General features: G+C 31.4%; 1 protein-coding gene across 1 annotated transcript; it reads left to right on the top strand.

Annotated features, from left to right (window-relative positions):
- Positions 1–5,390: 5,390 nt before the first annotated feature.
- On the top strand, positions 5,391–22,911 carry LOC113516993 (protein big brother-like). Its single transcript, XM_026901505.3, has 3 exons — positions 5,391–5,743; positions 11,285–11,464; positions 20,945–22,911. The coding sequence occupies exons 1-3, from the start codon at positions 5,570–5,572 to the stop codon at positions 21,296–21,298; spliced, it is 708 nt and encodes a 235-aa protein (XP_026757306.1). The 5' UTR covers positions 5,391–5,569; the 3' UTR covers positions 21,299–22,911.

The following is a 22,911-nucleotide window of genomic DNA, read 5'->3' on the forward strand; positions in this document are numbered from 1 at the left end:
TGTATTATGTATGAAATTCATACGACAGGTACAAATTTCAACTACATTTATAATACATAATTCAATAGTCTGTAGATATATCATCAATATAAATAATAAAATCGTAACTGGTCGCTGTCTGTACATGGAAGATATATAAGAAAAACTATTATAAGGAGGCTTTATGAAAACAATAGAACCCAAAATTATTATTTTTAGAATTTTGTCTGTTTGTCTGTAACTCAGAAATGGTTTAAACGATTTGAATGCGGTTTTCACTAATTAATACGCTGCGATTTGCTCCATTTAACATTTAGTGTTTGTATTATTTCAAGTAATTCAGGTTTGAAAAAATATATCAATCTAAAGAATCACATATAAAATGCTATAAAATAACCGATCAGTTGAATGGGCTGAAACGTAATGAAGGTATTAGGTATATAATTATCATTTAAGTATATACAACAATATAACATAATACCGGTTTCATGAAGGGTTCCAATGGGAATGATATACGGGAAATATATAGTTAGAAGCGGACAATGCCGCGGGAAACGGCTAGTATTAATACTAATAATTTACACCAATTTACGATACAATAATGTTATCTCTTGATTCAAAGGTAACCAATTAACTGCTGCTGTATTTTGTCGAATCATAGGTAACCATATTGACAACAAAAACAATATATTTATAGGTATCTAAGCACAATAACATGCCAATTTTCTTCTTTTTCTTTAAAGATTAATCTTATTGATATTTTTAAAATACTCATATAGACCTAATCAAATTTCTTTATAGCAAAGGTAAGTCTGTTATAAAAAAAAATTGGTATTATTGAGACGTGCAACGGCAGCTTTAAAAGTAGCTGAATCCGAACAAAATGTAACGACAATAGTAACACTTAACGACATCGTTATCTTGAGCCGATCATTCTCTGATACTGTAACAGACACACTTGATATATTTCACAAGGACTGCCGCCGTATTGTTCAATAAGAAGCAGTATTTAAGTGACAGGCAGTCTGTCATTAAATCTTATGATTTTATCAAGACTCCCTTTTCACAGTAACTAAGTAGATAATTGATATTATCATGATACTACTTTGACAATTGTATAACACTAAACTAAAATACAAGTTACATAGGAACCTCTCAATTACTTAAGTTACTTAAGAGAAATTGTTTTCAGGAGTTTTAATAGGAATAATAGAATCCATAACAATAATTTGCATTTCCTGTAATGTGATGCGCATTTGTGCTAGAAAATCAAATAGTACAAGACATTTGTTCCGCCAACACGCAAAAACCAGTTATTGGATACAGTTTTCACATTTACCTTCCTAACGGTTTAACTTAAAACCTGTTGTTAATTCAATCTTGATAGCACTTATCTAGAAATGGTCTATCTTATTGATTTTTATTCTTACGCGACAAAATATTATAAATTATTGGTGTGATTTTTTTTATCAAGAATTTATTAAAGCGCTGAAAAGAGATACTGGCTACTTTTTATCACAAAAAATACAATCCCATAGGAAAAATATAATTCAATAACTTATTTATTAAAAGTCGGAAATACTCATAAACTATATTTACCATTGAATACTTTATTTCCATGAATAAATTTAAAAATACTTTTATTCATTTAAACAGGTTGTACTGGTATTACATTAATTTAAAATATCTATATTTTCACGGAATATATCGATTACTAAAATATTTTCATATACATATTTTATCAAAAACAACGACATGACACGATAACTAAGTGCAAATTAACTAACAAATTAGCTAAGAAGATTTTTGTTGCTAGTTTCATCGCGAGAATACAGAAAGAGAATAAATCATAAGTGTTTAAACTTATAGACTTCCTAAGTACTGTATATGGACTTAATATAACGTACTAGGTAGTTTAGACATAGTCCCTTTTTGTGGAACTAAATTGCTAAATTCAATTTCTAGTTATTGTAATTTTTTGACATCTGGTTTGAGTTTTAACATATGAATAAATTTTACATAACAAATTGAGAATTTAAAAGTTTGACTTCTATGTAGTTTATGTATTTTTTTGAATATATTTAAATACATGTTATATTTACTGTTATTATTGCGAGGAAGGGATTCTCGTGAAAAAATTTTTATACACTAGCAGATAATACATATTTATATATACATTCATCGCACAAGATATATATGTACCTATAAGATTATCCATCATATAAGATTTTTCAGTGTAGTAACTTTTTACTCTTTACTTTGTTAGTTATTCCTGATTCTAATCCAAATGTGTACATTTGAAATTCTTTGAAAATGCCCATCTCGCCAGATACAAATTTACAGATATATAATATTATTAATAGATAATCCTCATATAAAATTGTTATTTTATATTTTTGTAAGTGTATACGTACTACAGAAAATTAAAAATGTACTTATGCCTTAGAATATCTACATTAAGGCGGAATTTCGCGAATCAATTATTCAAATTCATTCATTCATTTCAGCCACTACCTGTTCACAACTAAACATAAGCTTTCCCCATAAGGGAAGTTTTGCCAGCAGTTACGAGTACCAGTACCACACTTGGCAAGCGGGTTGGCAACCGCAGTTAGGCTTTTAGAGATGTTTTAAGAGGGATGCTGCTGCCCATCCGTCAACCAATATATTTCTTTAGTCACTTCCTACGAGACCCACAGGAAATAAAGTGTTAGTCTATTTTATGCCAGAGTCGCACGATAGAATACTTATGATAATTCAAATACTACAGAAAATTTTAGTCTACTGAAATAACTTACAGCTGTACGTGTCGAATTAGTATGTATGGGTAGTATTAGCATGTCTCTTTAAAATTTTCACTTTCACTGGTAGATTACGCCCTTAAATGTATATGACTATTTGCATTTCATTCAGTATACAAGTATATTTTTGTTATAAGCACAAATTATTGATATACTTGCAGGTAGAACTTGTTTAAACCTTTTATTTTAAACAACATGACGAGATCCTATTTAGTTACAGCATCCATACTATCTGGCCATGATTCACACAAAATTTATTATCCAAATTTTTTTACCTGATAGGAGTTAAACAGTCACCAAATGGTATTTTATTTTTATTTTATTTCTTTATTGTACACACCAGTTATAAGAATATGACAGAAGTATTGAAATGTACAAAGGCGAGCTTAACTCTAATAGAGTTTACTTCCAGCAAATCCAAAGCGGAACGGAGCATCATTGTCAGCGGACAGAGCAGTGTATAATATTGTGACAATTTTTAAACAGAGAATATTAAATTAATTACATTATACTTAATCGTACATATACATATACATAATTATATACCTACATCTATGCATATACTTAAACACACATACACACACACATATACATATAATATACCTACATATATAGATAAATAAATATATGTTCATAGAGATAGAAGATGCTCTTTAAGTCTACTCTTAAAAATGTTTAGGGATTGACTCTCATGGATAGATATGGGAAGAGAATTCCACAGTCTAGCAGCATTTAAGGTAAAAGATTCATTATAGCGCGTAGATAAGTGTGAAGGGATTGTAAGGATAAGAGATTTCGTTGAACGGGAGAACACGTGATGGGGTACTAGAAAATCAAATCGTTCGCGAAGATAGGAGGGAAAAGAAGGGTTATATAAAACGGAATATAAAAACGACATTATATGAAAATCTCGACGCCTTCGAATTGGTAGCTAATTCAATTTTGTTCTATAGGCGGAGAAATAGATATAGACACAGACACATGATCGTATTTACGCAGACCATATATAAAGCGTATGTACAAATTCTGTAATTTCTCTAATTTGTTCAAAAGCTCTTCAGTTGCATCAAGGTAAAATATGTCAGCATAATCAAGAACAGGTAACAGTAGGGCTTGAGCCAAAGTAAGCATTGTCTTAAATCGTAAGAGTTTTTGCAATCGTTTAAAAGAATGAAATGAAAAACATAGCCTTTTGCTCACAGCATTAAAGGTAATAAAATAATAATAAAATAGAAGACCTTTTGCTGTCGAAATTATAACCTGAGACAGCGAATTCTGGGGTATATATGTATACCTATTTATATAATGATAGTGTTAATGCAATCCTTAGCTAACTTAGCAATCGCAATGCCAAACGCCTATATCTGTGACTAAAGGTATCCCTAACTAACTGATACGATAAACCTAATATGCAGAAATTCGCTATGAGACTGACATAGTCACCCAGGTGTACAGAAATTATAATAAAAGAAATATCTTTTATATCTTTGAGAATACCTGTATGAAAATATAAATAAAAGAGATATTTTATTTTTATGTATATATGTATATGTATTATTGTATACTGATATAAATTTATTTTGATTTTAATTGTACGAGTTACTTATATATGTATGTCAACATATTTATTATTTTTTAATATAAACATCTATAATGTTTCCTTCTATTATTGTACGCATACTGCCTGCTAGTAGTTAATGCTCATTTCCACTCAGGGTTTGCTGGAAGAGAACTCTTACAGAGTTAAGCTCGCCTGTTGTACATCTTTATTTTATATACATTATATGTTGTAATTTTTTGTGTACAATAAAGAATAAATAAAAAATAAAATATCAATATATATAATATTATTTTTTTTAAACTAGACCCAGTTATATGTACTGTAGGTGGGTACTTAATCAATACGTTGATTTATTTACTTATCTACTTAGCTCCTATCTATCAAAGGACTTACGAGTTAGTAAAATAAATTTCTTAGATTCCTAAACGAGATACGAAGAATAACAAGTAAATAAGACAGGATTACCTAATTACTACCTTTTTATCCCAGAATTATACCCGTGAAGGGGATATAGTCCTATTATTCAAATCCTTCCAACGTAATTTAGTAACAAACATCTTCACAGTTTCACATTTAACAATTTTAAGATGTTATCGTCTAAATATCATTTTATTAACTAAATTTAAAAGACATGAGACCCTTATATCAGCAATATAATTATATCAGATGGCCAATAAATGCAGCTTACGTATTTAACAAAAGTATCGTGTTTCATTCATTTTATCGGATCCTGATATTCAGCACCCCTTATAATAAATATGCTCATACATAACGTACATTTTGATGTCGTTACAAAGGAACAAAAAGCTCTGATACAAATACATAAAACACTCGAAACGTTGAAAGTGGATAATGCCCATCATTATAAATTCATGTGCTTTTGTCGTTTACAGTATTTATTTTGAAACTTGTCAAGGGGGGTAAACCCTCTTTTCGCTTGAAAGCTCCCGAAAGTGCGTTAAAGGCGTCAGGCGGCGCCGAGGGTGCTTGCTATTGGTTCTATGGATCCCCTCCAGTTAGAGACTCCGCCCTGATGAGAATTTTCCTCGGTTCACAGCGCCAACGTTACTTCATTCAGTAACCGGGTGTCACAGTGATAGGTAGTTGTGTTGTAACTCACTACGGACTTTTCGAAGTTGTGAATCTGAATCATCGTATACACTGAGTCAACGTAGTGTGCTTGCCATAAGTGACGTTTGTTTATATCCTTGTGCAACCATACAGTTTTATGCACGCTATGAGTGACCCTGCTGCCCTTGCTGGCATGCTACCTTTTGATTCCATTGGCTTGTATGAACAGCCAAAACCGAGGTTTATATTTAAAATGCCGCGAGTTGTTCCTGACCAGAAAGCGAAATTTGAATCTGACGACTTATTTAAAAGATTAAGCAGAGAAAGCGAGGTAAGTAGGTAATTTTTTGCAACTGTCTTACATAAATCCGAGACATATTATTTTAACGACAAAATATACCATTTTATATAATAACAGGAAAATATGCTGAAATATTATGTCATTGTTGATTTTACATGTTATTCCAAGGATTGGGAATTCATTATAGTCATTACTCTATACCTACATACATGTAAATATTATATATTCTTCTTAATTATTTTATCAAATAAATATTTGAGTAATGCTATTTTAAAATGGATGATAATGGAATGGTAACTTACGTATAGCTTATAACTTAGTATTTTTAGATATAATAAAAAAAACCGACGTCAAGTTTTTTATTACACCTAGTAGTAGGTACTATTAGGTATATCTAATAAAAAATACCAGTGTTAATATGTTATACTAAATATCATTAATAATATTCCAGTTATTGGCGGAGTTTGGGTATCTATTACCTAAATAGCTACATTATAAATATCCACACATATCTGAATACGTACCTATTTATAGTTGTAATATGTGATCTTAACCACATATCAGTACTGTAATGTTGTGAAGATACATTAAATTTTAAGTTAAACTAAAATAAAGTTTTAAACGGTGTATTGGTATTGAACCGAGTTAGCCTTATCAAATCTACTGGAAGGAATTATCGGCCCATCTCTCTGCTGCCTTCATAATCAAAAATCCTCGAAAAGGTAGTTAATAATATAATATATAATGCATAGATAAATCATTGAAAATCATATCGACAGACTACACACCGGAATTGACCACATCGCGCACGTTCTTCAAAAACTGACCTTTACTTGTAACAAATGAACCTACGTCCATGAAATATTTGTTATAACTACGTGATAAATGTTGCCCTACGTCATTGGCAGCATAATTAGTTCTAGCCGATGAAATATTCAATAATTGTGCATGTCTTTTACGTTTAGCAGGTACACGCAATTTTAACATACCAGTCACAAGGAAGTGCAGTCCAAAGCGCCCCAACATACGTCATAAAATAGTTTTTTTTATACAACTTAGAATGGCAAACAAGCTGACGGCCCATCTGATGGAACGTGGTAACCGTCGCCTATAAGCAGTACCATGGACATAACAAAGTATACTGTTTCGCCCATGCAAATCCATTCCCGAATAGATTACTCCTATGATGCGATCTGCGATGATCTGGTCTTTATCTGACTTAGACGACTCGAATATGGAATCGAAATGTTTACACAAACCATTTGATTTCAAACCTGCTGTTTTAGTTGTAATATTTGGCAATATAGTAATGTTTGATCTAATAGGTAAAGGTACTTCGATCATTCCGTTACATCTACTAAAGATGGCCTCATTTTCGTCAAATATATATCCATAAAAAATCGCGATTCCATCTTAATACTAAATAAGCTGTATTGAATTAAGTTTATCTACTTGTGCACTACGATACCAGACAAATAAAAATTAGTAAACCTATAGACAAGGTTTCAAACTTATAATTAATCTTCAAAAAACCTATATGTTTAGATTTTGCAGCTGCAGAAAAAACAGAAAACCAATTTTCTTGTTTCAAACGAGGATATTTCCTTGTGGAATTCCAAAAGAAATATATGATATATTACTTTTATGTTCATCTACGACTACGATTTGGTTTCTCCTTTCAAGATAACTAGAAAACCATCTAAGAGTCACGCCTCGTATTCCAATAACTTCGAGCTTCCGTAGTAGAATATATCAAACTTGGAAAGATCGAGAAATATTCAAAAAAAGAGATTTCTGTCTATGATCAATAGCGTCAGTTACAGTTTTTATAAGGAAATTAGCTGCTTCTTCAGTAGATCTTCCTTTACGAAAACCAAACTGGTTATGACTTATAACGTTTTGAGATTCTAAAAATTTTGTTAAGCGTAAATTTACCACCCTTTCTAGAATTTTGGAGAACACACTTAGGAGAGAAATTGGGCGATAGTTTGACGGATCAGTTTGCACACCTGTAATGCCGCTGGTGTGTGGGTGGTCATAGGCGGCGGTAGTCACTTACCATCAGGTGATCCGAATGCTCATTTGCCCCCTATGTTGTATAAAATATTATTAATAATACACAATATTATCCATAATAATATTTTATTTATTATAAAAAAGTAGTATCAACAATAAATTATTTTTTCTCCAATATTACATTACTTACTAAATGAATGAATGTTACTAAGTAACATTTAGAACTTAAAAAAAATTAAACAGAAATATCAAAAAAAACAAGTTTAAACAATCATCAAACTACCTTAAAATTAAACTACCTTCTTATTTATAAAATTAAATGATTTCTTTTATGAAAACGAAAAAAACAGTTTTAACTTAAAATTTATTTTGTATCAAAGTCTTTGCTCAATTTTACCCTGATTTAATTTAAACAATTGTCACAAATATCTGGATTTGAAGTCCAGTTTTGTTGAAGTAATGACCCTAATAAATAGAACAAATATTTCCCTTATCATCATCGTCGTTGTCGTCTGCCAGCTCTGGAACTACGTCCCTAAAAGCTGTCGCAGATTGACGTAGAAGAGATATTTGTATTTTCTGTTTTTCTAATCTTTTTCTCTGGAATTATATTTTACTTATTTTGTGCTATTCTAAAACTCACTACTTTTTATGGTTTCTTTTGAATTGTCGAAAATCCGCTTTCATCGACATTAAATATATTAACAGCTGTTAGGCCATTTACATCAATTATCTTTTCTAGTAGATCATAGAAGCTGCAAATATTTTGTTTATTAAAGCCATTTACTGTATTTATGGATGTGCTATGCAGGTGAAGGTCTTTAAAAGCGTAAAACCAAGCTTTTCCAGCTATTTTTCTGTTTTTGTTAAATTTGTAAGAAATATTATGTTATTCTGTTATATCAAATGCAAATTTTCGGACGTCACTGATAATTAATTCAAACATTTTTTTTTTCTCTGTCAGTCAAAACAGTCTGTTTGACTAGCATATGTTCTAATTCTAAATCGAATGTAGTGGGTCTCGCTTTATGCACAGTTAAACTATTGGCAATCTTATTTAGTTTTTTTGACATGACATAAAATAGTAGGCTTTGGAACAGAATATCTTGCAGAAATCTGGTTCAAACTAATTTCCTTTTTATATAAAGCCGACAATGCCTTTTCCAAGTTCACTTTATTCCATTTATAATATTTTCTTCGATCACCGTCAATCTAAAAAAACAATTCGTCGGGTAAATTGTACCAGTCAATTTAGATAACTACTAGTAGTACGATTTATAAAACCAAAAGATTAAAAAAATATGTATTTTTTGCAAAATAATCTCAAAATCTAACGCGTTCATAATTTTATAGTTTGAAAGGTAATTGTAGATATATTCAATAAAAAATACAGCAAAATTATAATTTACCTTTTCATTGAGTTATATGCTTAGAAACACGTGTCAAAATTTACATCAAACACTAACCAAATCGTATTTTTTTTTTCTTAAATACAATGCAATTGTCGGACGTCATTACAAAACGAAAAGAAGTTGAGGTCACTGTCAGTGCTTAGTTTCGTTTTGTCAGAAAAGAAAAATAGTAATGTTTAGTAGGAAATTTTGACATGGTACAAATTATCAGGCAGTACAATATACCCAACTCTCCCCTATACCTACTTTAACACGTTCCTTCACGCATCCCCGGGCCCGATAAAATGTGTTATAGCAAATATTTTTCTTATACAAATGATAACAGCTTCTAATGACGTTGTAATCTCAGCTATTCTAAATACTTAATAAAAGTACATATATCACAAACGCGATAGATCTTTAATGTTAAATGATGCTCTGTTTTATAAGATATTTGTCGTGCGCGTGCGTCTTCCTGCAGCGTAGCGAATGTGCGGGCGGGGCGTATTAGAATGGCTTGTACGTATTGATGTTGTGCGCGTACCCATGGAGAACTGCATCTATGTGCGTATGGTTCTAGAGATATTCATTAAACCGATGTAGTGTGTCGCTAGTGATTTGAAAATTTTATATGTATTTTGTATTTTTTTTTTATTTTATATTTTTTATACAAAAACTGAATTACCCGAGAGTTATACGGCTAAACGACGTTTCCTAACACTCTGCTTGGAAAACAATATTTTAGAATGATGTGAGGGGACGTAGTACTACATCACAAATCTCACTTTTGATGTTAACGGAACGTGTTAAATTTTGCTGCTCAAAAATGAACGGCGACTTCAATAGTAGCAAAATCAATGTGGGACCAGCACGGATATTTTTTTAATGAAGGTTATGCAATTGATTTGAATACCTATCAAAAGCCTCAGGTACTAACATTATAAACGTGTATATATGTTACCTCTTTGCGCGTTATCAGTTCAACAAATTGGTATGAAATTTGGTGTAAAAAGTGATACATCGCATTTATATATGTATATGGGATGATAAAAGGCATAAATCAAAATTATAAAAAATCCAAACCTATTCAATATTATTAGGTATCTTGTTAGTAATGGATAAGCTTGGATGATTAGGCCTCTCATTGTCAAATTACCTAGTATGACAAGTTCAATCTTTTTTGGCAGTTTCCGCTCCATGTTTCTTTAAAAAAATGCTCTGCCCAGGTAGTGAAATAATATCTTAAAAAGATATTAATAATTTCGAATGTATCATGAATAACCTTATGCCATCAAAAGCACTATAATATTACTCGAAAAAAGGATGATGACTTACAAAAAGAAATGAGATTCCATTAAAAAATTAAAAACAAAAAAAAAACGTAAATCTCGCAACACAGTTCTTCTACTACAAAAAGTTGTAAGCACGAGAACCAATAAGTCAGTTATTTTAGTTAGTAGCTATAGAAGCACCTATTCAGCATCTAATTATAAATTATTATCAAATTAATTACATATCAACACTTGTAGTATAGTGATCGTATAAATATTAGACATTTTTATTTCTATAATAATTATAATAACTTAACAATTACACGGCAACATATTAATAAAATAATTTATTCTTAAGTGCACTGTTAGATTTACTTGGTAATCGAAATAATTTTGTATTAGATTATTCTTTCGTAATTATGGTTATAATTATATTTTATCCATCGCAACAAGCGCGGAGCATTATTTGAACGTATTAACGTATTTCTAATAATCATTGTTTTTCATTTCAATTTAAACGAATCATGATTTTTTTCCTTTTTAGGCTAAACGCTAATTAAAATTCAAAATTTGAATTTTGTAAGATTGCTAGAAGTGCTTTAGAATTTTGATAGTCGGTGAATTTGGTAGTGACAAAATTAAAGAACTTCGACTAGCGATAATTCGTAAACTATAAAGTATATTGGCAATATAGCTAGTTATAGCATGTTCTCTTGATCACTAAGACTTCAAACTTCTTACTTTATCCGCAATGAAATTACAAGGGGGTCAAATGTGAGTCGCTTCAAGAAAAGGATGGTATGGTACTATTGTGCCTCCTTATATAATGAAGTTTGAGCGTGAAATTGTCTTGAAAATATTATAGGTACATATTTATTGTAATTTTTTTATAGGTGAGGTACACTGGATACCGTGATCGTCCACCAGAGGAGCGACAGATGCGGTTTACCAGTGGCTGCAGGGAGGGACACACAGAGATTGCGTTTACGGCCACCGGAACCAACCTACAGCTCGTGTTCGACCACTCGCCCTACAATAACCGGGGCTGTGACTTTCAGAAGGAAAACGGCAAGGTAAAATTAAAATACAACAACTTTTAACAATTTATTGCAAAATAGAAGACAAAGACAGTGTAAATAAATAAAGCAGAAGTTCTCAGAGAGTTGCTGAGACAATGCAACGTCTTGGCGCATTGTGAAAAATACCTATTTTTGCATCTGTGGAAAGTACCTAGCCTAATGCATGTATCAGAATAATACTATTATCTTTTTATCTTTGTATGTCTCATTCTTCAACATAGATGCCTTTACAAAATAACGCACAGTGCGCTGTGAATTTTTAATGTAAAATTTGATTTTTTTTATTTCACAGTAAAGTGGAATAGAAAAGGCAATTACAAACCTAGCAATAATGTTTACTTTTTAAAGTTTATTTCTCAATAAATTAGGCATAGAAGACGATTCTAAAGCTAAAATATTGAAATAATTAGTATAATATATAATACAAAATAATATTAAATACAAACTGGTGCCCGCGACTGCATCTGCGCAGAATTAGTACTTCGAGTAGCTTATTTTCTTCTCTAAGGTTCTTATTTTCTTATCTATATTTATACCAAAATTCATCAAAATTCGTTTTGCGGTTTAGTCGTGGAGGCGTAACAGACAGACAGAGTTACTTTGAGTGACCCTTGCATATTGCATAATATACATATGTAAATTGAAACTAAATATTTTTGATGTTAATCTCACTATATATAAATATTAGGTATAAACGCTATAGTTTATAAAGATAGATATACGGATATATATGATGATTGATGGTAATGCATAAGTTATAGGTGGCTATTGCAATATGTTCTTATATTATACGTTATTTTTTGTTCAGCATAAACATGTAGATTTTACGATTTAGAAACGTAGAGCCACATAGAACTGGTCGTGAGAAAAACATAGCGTGCCTAAATTTTTGCTTCTTACCTTTAAGGATTGACTCTGCGATTTGTCGATAGTCATTTAAAATGCAATTCTAATAGGAACTACAGGCGTTTAAATTTAAATGGTAAGTTATTGGGTATGATTAGGATGCGTGGTATAAGAACATTGTCTTCCTTGGCTTCTTATAAATATATGAGTATATCTATACCCAATTTATTTATTTTTCTGTTAAATTAGGTACCCAAATATGCACCGCTGGAATCAAGCGGTTAATTTATATGATACCTAGTAGATACATTGGTAGACAAAATAAAGGCACATGATTCATAGTCATACAGTGTAAGTAGGCCTGGTAATGATATCATTCGTCATCAGGCGATGTCTCGTCATCAACGGCTAACGTTGTTTCCGGCCCACATTTTCATAACCAAAATTAAGACATAAATAACTTTGAAGCGGCTAATGAAAAAGTAAAGCCGTAACACCGCATATAACGCCTTGGTCACGCTCTCTGTTCGACCAGCTGAGTGGCACTGAATGACATTTTTTTCTATAGACAATTATTTGCTTTATATAATATGGAACACGTTTTGAGGCATGTTCAGGCATTAATAAGAAATTTATCTAATATGGCAGATATAGATACGTGTTCACGTAAATGTTTATAAAATAGTATTTATTAGGAATATTTATACCGGAGTGTGAAAAAATTGGCAATAGCGTAGGCGAGGTTATTGTTCCATTATTATCTACTTATTTTAAATTCACGCAAAAAGCAAGTTGAAAATCATAGCGATATCTTGAGAATCATATACATTTTTTACCGAATTGACGGAAATTACTAGCCTGTGAAGTAACTTCTATAATAAATTCCGTTAAAAAAATATTTGAATTGAGGCATTTCGTACTCTCGAATTGCATATTTAACGTCATAATAGTTCCATATCGATCTGACAGAGTTTGCATTGGCAAATTAAACTAATATGCATCTAACATATTTGTGCGATGCCGCTGCCTCCGAGAGTCAGTAGGTGCGTCGGCTGGCACAAAGCACTCTCCCCCGAAGAGCCTCAGTCTTTGCTGCAGGCGCGTTGCAGGTTTTCGAAGGATCAGGTGCGTGAGCACCACTATAAATCGTCTTCAGAAGAACGACGACGATGACCACGATCATTTATAACGAGGACGAAGCCGGTGAGCGATGAGGTGACGAGATGGACTGGAGTCAACGAAATAAAAGATGGATCTTGAATAAATTCTTGATGAGGATGAGGCGAGGATACTAGTTTTTCGCTGAGGTTTTTTCTGTTAGTTGTTCGCTCTCTTGAGAGTTCAACTGCGCTATGACTATTGACCCGTTTGGGCCCTATTTTTATACCTATCTGTCGCCGCTGGCCTGGCTGGCGGACCGGCGGCCAACTAGCCTCCTCACACCCTCAGAATATTTATTTTACTTCCCTTAAATCTATTAACAAATCGATATAGGACTTACGTTTATTGGTAGGCATACTCATAGATAACAATCTATCCATGACTTGTGCGCTGCGCGGCGTGTGGTTCGCGAACAATTCGCAGAATCGCGAGTCGCGGTTTTTATATCATCCCCCTCTCCTTGCCCCTCATATAAATATTTGGCTGAGAACGGGGCCGCGCCTCAGTCGGTCGAAGACTGCCGCGCAACGCAGATTACAAACGTTTCTCCCGTTTCTCGGGGAAGTCTTGGTTGTACCAGCCTACGTTCTATTGGTATTTAGTTATTTTATGAGACCCTATTACCTACCTATCTATTTTCTGTCTATTTTTACTATTTTAAGAAGAAGTAAAACGAGGCAAGAGGAAATCCTTTATTTCTCTTAAGCTAAACTTAAGTTTTGAACTATTACTATTATGTTTTATTACTTATCTATTTACTATGCATTTATAACAATAATAAATAATAATAATAATTGTAATTTTCTAGATCATATAGATATCTATATGATTTCTATGAGAAAATTACAATTGAAACTATTTCCTATGAAAATTGTGCCTATTTCTATCGCTATTCTGAACCTGTTACAACGTTGGGTCGTTAACAAATCACTATTTCTATATATTATTGTCCTATTCTATTGTTTGTTGTCTTTGTTTCACTATACAATATGTACTATTTTAACTATACAACAATAGACAACAAACTATAAACTATTTCGAAATATAAAAACTATACTATTTGGATGATTCTATTCTTGATTGAATTTTCAACGGCTCTTCGTATTTCATACATTTTTTTTTTATTTTACACTTTAATTTGCTATCAAACCTGAAAATCTAACTTTTTCTATTATGGCACTGGAAAAAAGCTGGATTCTAAAACATATATATTATATACAAAAATTTTACTTTGAAGAGCCAATTTCTGTCTTCTGACATGTCTCTAGTACAAAACAAAAGCTTTGACGTTTAATAATAACCCAGTTTTAGAAATAAATAGATTATTTGCACTGAAATAGAAATCCTTAATAAATGAACTTTTAACGTGTTTGTGTAATTTTGTTAATAATATTAAATATAATTGAAAATACTGCATTATATTTTGTCTCTTTACTTTTACATCAGTCTCCTGCTACATAAAAATTTTATGAAATTATCAAAGTGTGCGTAATCTAGTTCGTTGGTGTTCTGTTGAAATGAACGGTCGAAGTGAAGTTAGCTAATGATCGTTTGCCTACGTCTCGCTCGTGGATCTTGAAGTCGCAGCGGCGAGTTGTTTGAGAGAGGTCGCGGTCAGTCAGCTCCTCAGTATCCTGCACGTAAGTATGACAAAGTCAGTAATTACCAGCTATTTTCTACCGGTTAAATCTATTAATATATTGAAATACTTGTATAGATTTGCTTTGATTTAACATTGAAATGGTGTGTAGACTTTGTTATTAACCAAATACTAAGATATTCTCAGTCTCCTGTCCTCAGTCTTCTGCCAATTTTTGGGCAGGAGACTGAGATTGAACCAGGATACTGAGACTTAGTATTAATTTTGGAAATGGTTATCTATTTAATACTCAACTTTTTTACTAATTATAGATTCCCTTACTCGTTTTATACTAAATTATTAAGCAATCGTATTAAATAGCAGTTAACCCAGGGTTCGTCGCTAGGCAACTACTAATACAATCGCTCACTATTGTGTGAAAAATATTTTAAGTTCTCTATTTAATTAAAGGGTTATTTATTAATCTATGTAAGATAGTAAAATTATTTCCATCAATAAATAAGGTATTTATTCATGCTTAAGGCACATACATTAATGAGATCTTTAGTAACAGCTGTGAGGAAGCGCGTCTCTACAGATTTTTGCAGAAAGCTACTAAAAGTGGTCTATATCCAAATTACGCATTGTATCAGCTCTGTGGCGTTTTTACCTAGTAGTACGCCGAGTTAATTAAAATACAAACCACATTCATAGCATAACTTATTGTTTACAAAAAATAGCAAAGCCTTCAATATATCTAATATTACGTAGATATAGACCCCAGTATTTTCTTTTCAATTGAGACTGTTATTAGCAGCCCAACCATAGACCAAACTTCTAAGAAACTTATTTATACTTTTGGAGAATCGACGATGAATATTCGTAAAAGGAAATCTAGTATAAATAAAATCATTAGATCTTCTTAAGTCAAAGAAAATGAAGATATGTGCAATGACAGAAACATTGTAAAGGCATTAAATTAAAAGCAATCGTCAAATTAAAAAATCAACTATAAAAACGAAGTTTGATGACAAAAGCTACAAAAACAAAAAAATTAAAAGTTTTTTTTACAAGAGAAAAGAGAGAACAGACTGGAATCAGTTGATTGTTTTGCCTAATTTGTGGTGCATCGTATAATGTAGGCACCACATGAAAAGATTGGGTCCAATGTGTTCTCTGTGATCAGTAGGCACAAACTGGTTGTATCATAAGTGACCTCATCTCCTTTACATCTCCGGAGTACTTATAAGACTGCGACTACATATGAATACTGAAATTTAATTAGCATTTAAGTTATTAATTTTTTTAAAAGATTTTTCATTTGTTTTTTAATATATAGGTATTTTCTACTGACTATTCAAAAAAAATTTTGTTTGTTCTTGGCATAAAATTAAAACTCAATAATAATTAACAATATTACTTAAAAAGCCATAAAAAGGTTATGAAGAGTTTCGAGTTTTATGTTTCTGATTTTTTCCGTGAGTTTTATGTTCTAATCTATTTCAAACGATTCTTCATTAAGTGAAAATATTAATTGTTTAGTACTTTAGTAATTTGATTACAATAAATATTGGTTTACGATGATTTATTATTAATAATCTCAGTACCCTGTTTCCAACCTCAATCTCCTGGACACTAATATTTTTTAAAAGACAATAATAATCACATAGCTTGTTTTTTTGATCAATATAAAAACAATCTAAGCTTTAGTTTAAACTACTTCTTTTGCCTAAAATGCAAAACAAAAGTCCGTGCCGGAATTACCATGGTTTTCGTCCTTCTTAAATAGAATCACCCATTTACAATTCCTATTACTGTGGGAGCGGCTGCCCGGAACAATACTACATACTATATACTGTAACTTGCCAATACAAACTATTTCAAACTGATGCCAATTCTAACTTAATCTAATTGTTCTTTCCTGAGTAGAATACGAAATTGTTATTGTTAATAGATTGAATTGTTACCTATATTAAATTTAAGAAAAAACCTGCCGAATGCGTTTGGAAATTTTAACAATGTTATTTGTTCACATCTTAGTCCTAAATGAAACTACTATATAATCTAAATATAAATGACTCAATTTTTTTAACAAATTTAATATCTTAATCTATCCATGACTCTATGTATACTCGAACCCTAGTGTATCCTAGGTGGCTCCAGTGTAGACTAGATATGTAAAAAGTATGGTAATATACTAGATATTATAAGTAAAAGTGAACTAACGTAAATATTAAGTATCTATTTATTTAAATTTTTGGTAAATTACTTCTCGTATATTCATTACTGAAATGTAAAATGTTTAATTCAGCTATATAAATCTACCTCGTGTTATATACTCAATTATTATTCGTGTATTACGTTAGTACCCGTTTTATTGAATTGAACCCCTAAAGTATCTATAGGCCACCCGTTGTGCATTCATATGAATACTTATATTTATTTACATTCGGTTCATTTAACTACGCACTGGAGTGTGATAGAACTGGGGTTATTTCCTCTCATAGGAATCATCAAACTTATAGATACATTTTAACAACAGAGTTATATATATTAAAATTCTTTAATGTACAGATATATCTATATATATATATATATATAATTTTTGTTATTCTAAAATTCTACGCTTTGTGCATTATGTATTAAATAGTATATTAGGGTTTTTTCAGGATCGCTAACACGCAAGTGACATCTCTAGTGTTACTAGTGTCCATAGGCTACAGTGACCGTTTACCATTAGATGTGTTGTATGCTTGTTTGCCACCTTTGTAGTATAAAAAATACTGATGTTTGAGATCTTACTAGTCCACAAAGCCTATGTTGCTATATTTGCAATAATAAACTTTATTTCTTTAAACAAAGTTAACCTATGGTACAATATAACTATGACCCCACACTAGGCAAAGCCTGTCTCTGAAGAAGTCAAAACTATAAATTTAACAGTTATAGTGCGGCGAACAGAATAATAACAAACAGTGCAATATAAACTTTACACAGTAAGTACCTATCTAAAATCTGGAATGTTTATGGAAAGTATTCATCCTTTTGGTACCTATAACAGGTAGGGGGAAAGGGGACGGCAACTAGCGTTAAGTCAACCTCCACGCGATCCTCTCTGAAAACTATCATGATTAATTCGTTATGAAGAGTCAATTAATATCTTTTATAGTCACCTATCATTCCTTACTGGTGCCCTATTAGTGTATACCGATAGCGTAGGCGAGGTTACAATTCCATTATTATCTACTAGCTGTATTACGTAAGTTCACCTGCGTGAATTAGTATTTAAAGTATCCTATGAGTATGTATACTGGTAGTATAATATTTGCATCTAATAATTTAAGTCCATAATTGTACAAAACGAACACAAATGTTCAACAATTGAAACTAAATTGAAAACGTACAATTTGGCCTGCGCGCTTAATTGTACGCTTTCATTTCAGTTGGCAAGTGTCGCTAGGGAGCAGTCGGAAAAACATTTCCCCTGAAATCGATAAGAGAAAACAGCGTTGCTATTGGTTGGCGTCGCGGCGACGCACCCACCCGCCAATATGGCTGCCGCCGACGCTTTGCATTCGATCCCTTTTCTCAATATCTCATTTAATCTACCCTCTTGACTTGACATTAATTACATTTTATATGTACTTACACCAATGTAAAAAAAGTATAGCTATTGCTAAAATTGTCATAACCATAATCGTAGCAAAGAAATATACTATATTGAGTGCGTATATAAAAAGACTAGGTGTTTGTCAATTCAAATAGTTTGAAATTTAGCGTAGATTAATTTTGTATGATCTGTTTCAATATGAAAATATTAAACAAACAATTAACCCAACTCTAAAACATTCTCATGATACCTAATAGCAGTAGAAATTAAAAATCTATAAATTGATCGAATTCGTTACTAGTTTCATTTAAAGAGTATTCATTAAGATCTAATGAAATAAATCATAATACATAGTACTACCACGTGCTGAATCATTATTTCAACTCATTTAGAATCGACTAGGTGAGATCAGTATGTACTCATAATCTGAATGGAATCATTATCTACAATAATACGGTAATGGAATATTTTCAATATCAATAAAATGTTTTACAAAATACAAAGAAGTTGAGAAATTATTTTATTCCAGTCTGAATTTACTACGAAAAATAGACGTACATACCAATATATACGTGATTCTATATAACACGTATTTGACATTGTAGTAGTTGATTTGATTTGTTCACAAACGTTAAGTTTTATGTAAATATATAATGAAGTAAATTATATTTTAACACATTTAATTTAAAAATAGGACGAAATATTTATATATTTGTCTACAGCAACCAAGAATATATAAATAATATATAAACATTATATAAAAAAACAACGTTAAATGTGTTACAGAAAACATATGGCAAGCGTATTTCGATATATTTTTTCCTAAAAATACAAAAACGACAGAAGCAGTTATTAATGAAATTGCATGGTTCCTACAAAGCGTACCAATTAAAGCATTGTATGGCGCAGATGCCGGAATGGTGAGCACGCGATCTCGAATAACTTCGCTTGCCTTATGTCGTTCAGTCCTGTCTGTTCATCAAACTAAAACTGGCACTCATAGGAAGCTAGATAACGGCAAAGCGAACAACTAAAGAAAAGATAATTTGCCTGTTTGGTTAAGAAACTATTTGGAACGTTTGAAAAAAAAATTAAGATTAAAATAATGACCTACGGAATAGGAATACAAGTACATCATTATTTCTTAGTAAAATAAACGACACACTTAAGTTTTCGTTCAACTACAATAAGAGTATTAGCGAGTAACATGGATGGGATGTATTAAAATACAAAAAAAAATACATATAATCACGCTCACTCTATCAAGAGTGTACAACCATAGTACAAATGCAGAGGGAGACTATACATTTATTACTTTCCTATTAATGTTATAAATTATTTTCAAACTTTCCTACATCCCGATTATAGATTGAACATTTTCGTACTCAATATGGCCTTCAATTTAGATGTATTGAAGTACCTAATATACCATATATATACTTTAATGGATTCTATTATCTATTTCCACCAAAGCGCATAGCGATACAATTTTACAAAATCTCTTCTTTCTCTCTCTTTTCTATATTTTTTTTAGATATTTTGTAAAATAGCATCACCTTTTTTAGGCGTTTAAAATTTATTTTAAATATAATAATACAACAGATTTTTTATTATTACTTACATTAGTGTCTTTGTTTTTGCTTAACAAAATAGGTAGAGGACCCTGAATATAAGGGGTATTTATAAGAAATGCTCGTGCCATAAAAACTTTATCTTTAGAGGGGCCACTTCTGTTGAACATGTGACTGATGAATAATTGCTCGCTTTCTCGTAGACTTTTGCTATTTCTGCCACCAACGGCGCGTTCCAAAGTTTGTTTTTTTTTTTTGTTTCTTTCGGTCTATATTTTTTGTACCATAAATTCTGTCGTCCGAAGACATCCGGTATAGTTCCCTAATACAAAGTAAATTATACGATTTATTAAATTAATAATATTAACGTCCTTATTTGATTTATTCTTTCCATGTTAGTGATTTCTAAAACACTACAAATATTTAATTTCCTTCTACCGAAGAATAAGAACAATAACCAACATTGTTTTTGACTTAGTTACGAATAAATATAAGAATCAACATAAGATACTTTACTTTTACAATTAGGTTTAAATTTCGAAGCTGTAATATTTATGGTTAATAGTAATGCATCCTTAGAATATCACAATGTATTCTGTAGTGTCCATGGTGCTGTTCATGTCTGTAGGCAATGGTTACAACTGTCCATAATTGGACCGTAGGCTTGTTTCTTATTCCATTAATGAAATATTTTTCTTTGTTATCAGGCGCACATAGTATCTCGTTTTATTATGAACGGAGTGTGCGTACGATGGCGAGGATGGATCGACTTGGAGCGGCTCGATGGAGCTGGCTGCCTTGAACTTGATGAAGAGCGCGCAGCCATAGAAGACGCCGCACTTCGTGATCAAATTGAACGGTATAATCAAAGACTGAGAGATTTTGAAGATAAACAGCGTGCCTACCGTGAACATGGCGAGGAACTGCGTGCTCATTCACATGTCCATGCGCAGCGCTGTCACCAAGCCCGACAGCCACCCCATGCCGCCCACCCGACTCATCCACACCCGCCGCACCCGGTCCACATCAAGCCACATTCGCAAGGCTCACTTATATCTTAAATTATATTCTAATATTGATGTCCTAATACCACCCAACTATCTATTATTATTTTATAATTAAACTATAATTCCTAATTCATATGAAAGGCATATGAATTAGGACGCAACATAAAACTTAAAGAATATAGTTTTGTTCCCTTAGTCTTGCTTATCTTTTGATAGATGATTCGATTCGAAAAGACGGGTTCGGTGTTAGAATTTTATAGAAGCTTATACCCAGATACATAAACATTTATATATAGTTCCATTACGATTTACAAAATGTGTAATCAACCATTGTGTGCATATTATGTGATAATGGCATATTGCTAATTTTCAAATGCATTGCAGGGAGTCAGTGGATGCAGGTGGCTCAGGACCATTCTGTTATGGCGGTCTATGAGGGAAGCCTATGTTCAGCAGTGGACAAACAATGGCTAAATTGATGATGATGATACATCGATACATACTAAACAGGAATAACAAATATCACGCGGATAAAGTCACAGGAATCAACTACTAGTAAACAATAAACAAGAACACCGAATGTTTATGAGTTTATGTTATTGGATAGATTACTTACTTCAGTGAAATTCATTTATGCGTATCGTAACAATTGTTATTGATTAATTTGATGTAAGTAGAACAAACAGTAACATATATTTTATCTATACTCCTTTACAGCGTTTTACGTAACCATGTCTATAGGAATATTCAATTAAACTTTAATAATAATTCCAGATTTTAATGCCAATGACATTATCGCCAAAAAGAGACGTTAACACTTATACTCGTATAGCCTACATACTTTTAAATAGTTAGTCATTTGTATACTTAATAAGTAAGTACCTATATGTATTTAAAGTATTTCGTTGGAATGTTAGTACATAATAGTTAGTATTTATTCTGATACCGCATTAACTAACTACAATTTTACTTACATTATACATAATATACATAGTTTGAATTAAATTATAAATTCACTGACATGCAAAGTCCTCAATACTAAACCTTTTAAGACAAGCGGAATCTAATGCTGATCGTAAATATGAAACTTTGTACTTAAACGTCATATTTTTATTACAATCGTCACTTGTTGGTCAGAAATGAATGTAATACTATTTTAAAGAATATGCTCTGTATTCAGCGCCGCTTTTTAGCTTCTGATTACATAATTATGGGTATTTTGTATATCAATGGATATACTTATTACTTAAAATGTAAAAATAATATTAAAATAGATGCTTATTATTTAAATTAAATTTTCTTCACTGCTTTTCAAACTATAAACTATTTGCTAAATAACTATGTACTTATAATTATTTCACCAAATTATCATTAATTATATTTTGACAATTTTTACTTATCAATTATTAATAAATAATATACTTAAATTATTTATATATTTTGAAAAGTCTTTATTTACAATATGGAAAACCATAGATATAATTACTACAATATTTAAAAAAAATGTATTAAATCGTTATCACTATTGATTAATTTTGTATTACCTACTTGTAATAATGTTCTTGTTTAACTTGTGTAATACGTTGTTTATTTTTTAATTGATTTTATAACATAATTAGACAAGTATAAATGTGATAGTAATGTAAATATATCTTTATAATATTTTA

The sequence above is a fragment of the Galleria mellonella genome, unplaced genomic scaffold (assembly GCF_026898425.1).
Source record: "Galleria mellonella isolate WM207_F2 unplaced genomic scaffold, CSIRO_AGI_GalMel_v1 utg72, whole genome shotgun sequence".
Taxonomy (NCBI): Eukaryota; Metazoa; Arthropoda; class Insecta; order Lepidoptera; family Pyralidae; genus Galleria; species Galleria mellonella.

Coding starts and splice junctions, on each gene's coding strand:
- LOC113516993 (XM_026901505.3), top strand. CDS start 5,570: ATGCACGCTATGAGTGACCCTGCTGCCCTTGCTGGCATGCTACCTTTT. Junction 5,744..11,284: donor GATTAAGCAGAGAAAGCGAG/GTAAGTAGGTAA, acceptor ATTTTTTTATAG/GTGAGGTACACTGGATACCG. Junction 11,465..20,944: donor TTCAGAAGGAAAACGGCAAG/GTAAAATTAAAA, acceptor CTTTGTTATCAG/GCGCACATAGTATCTCGTTT.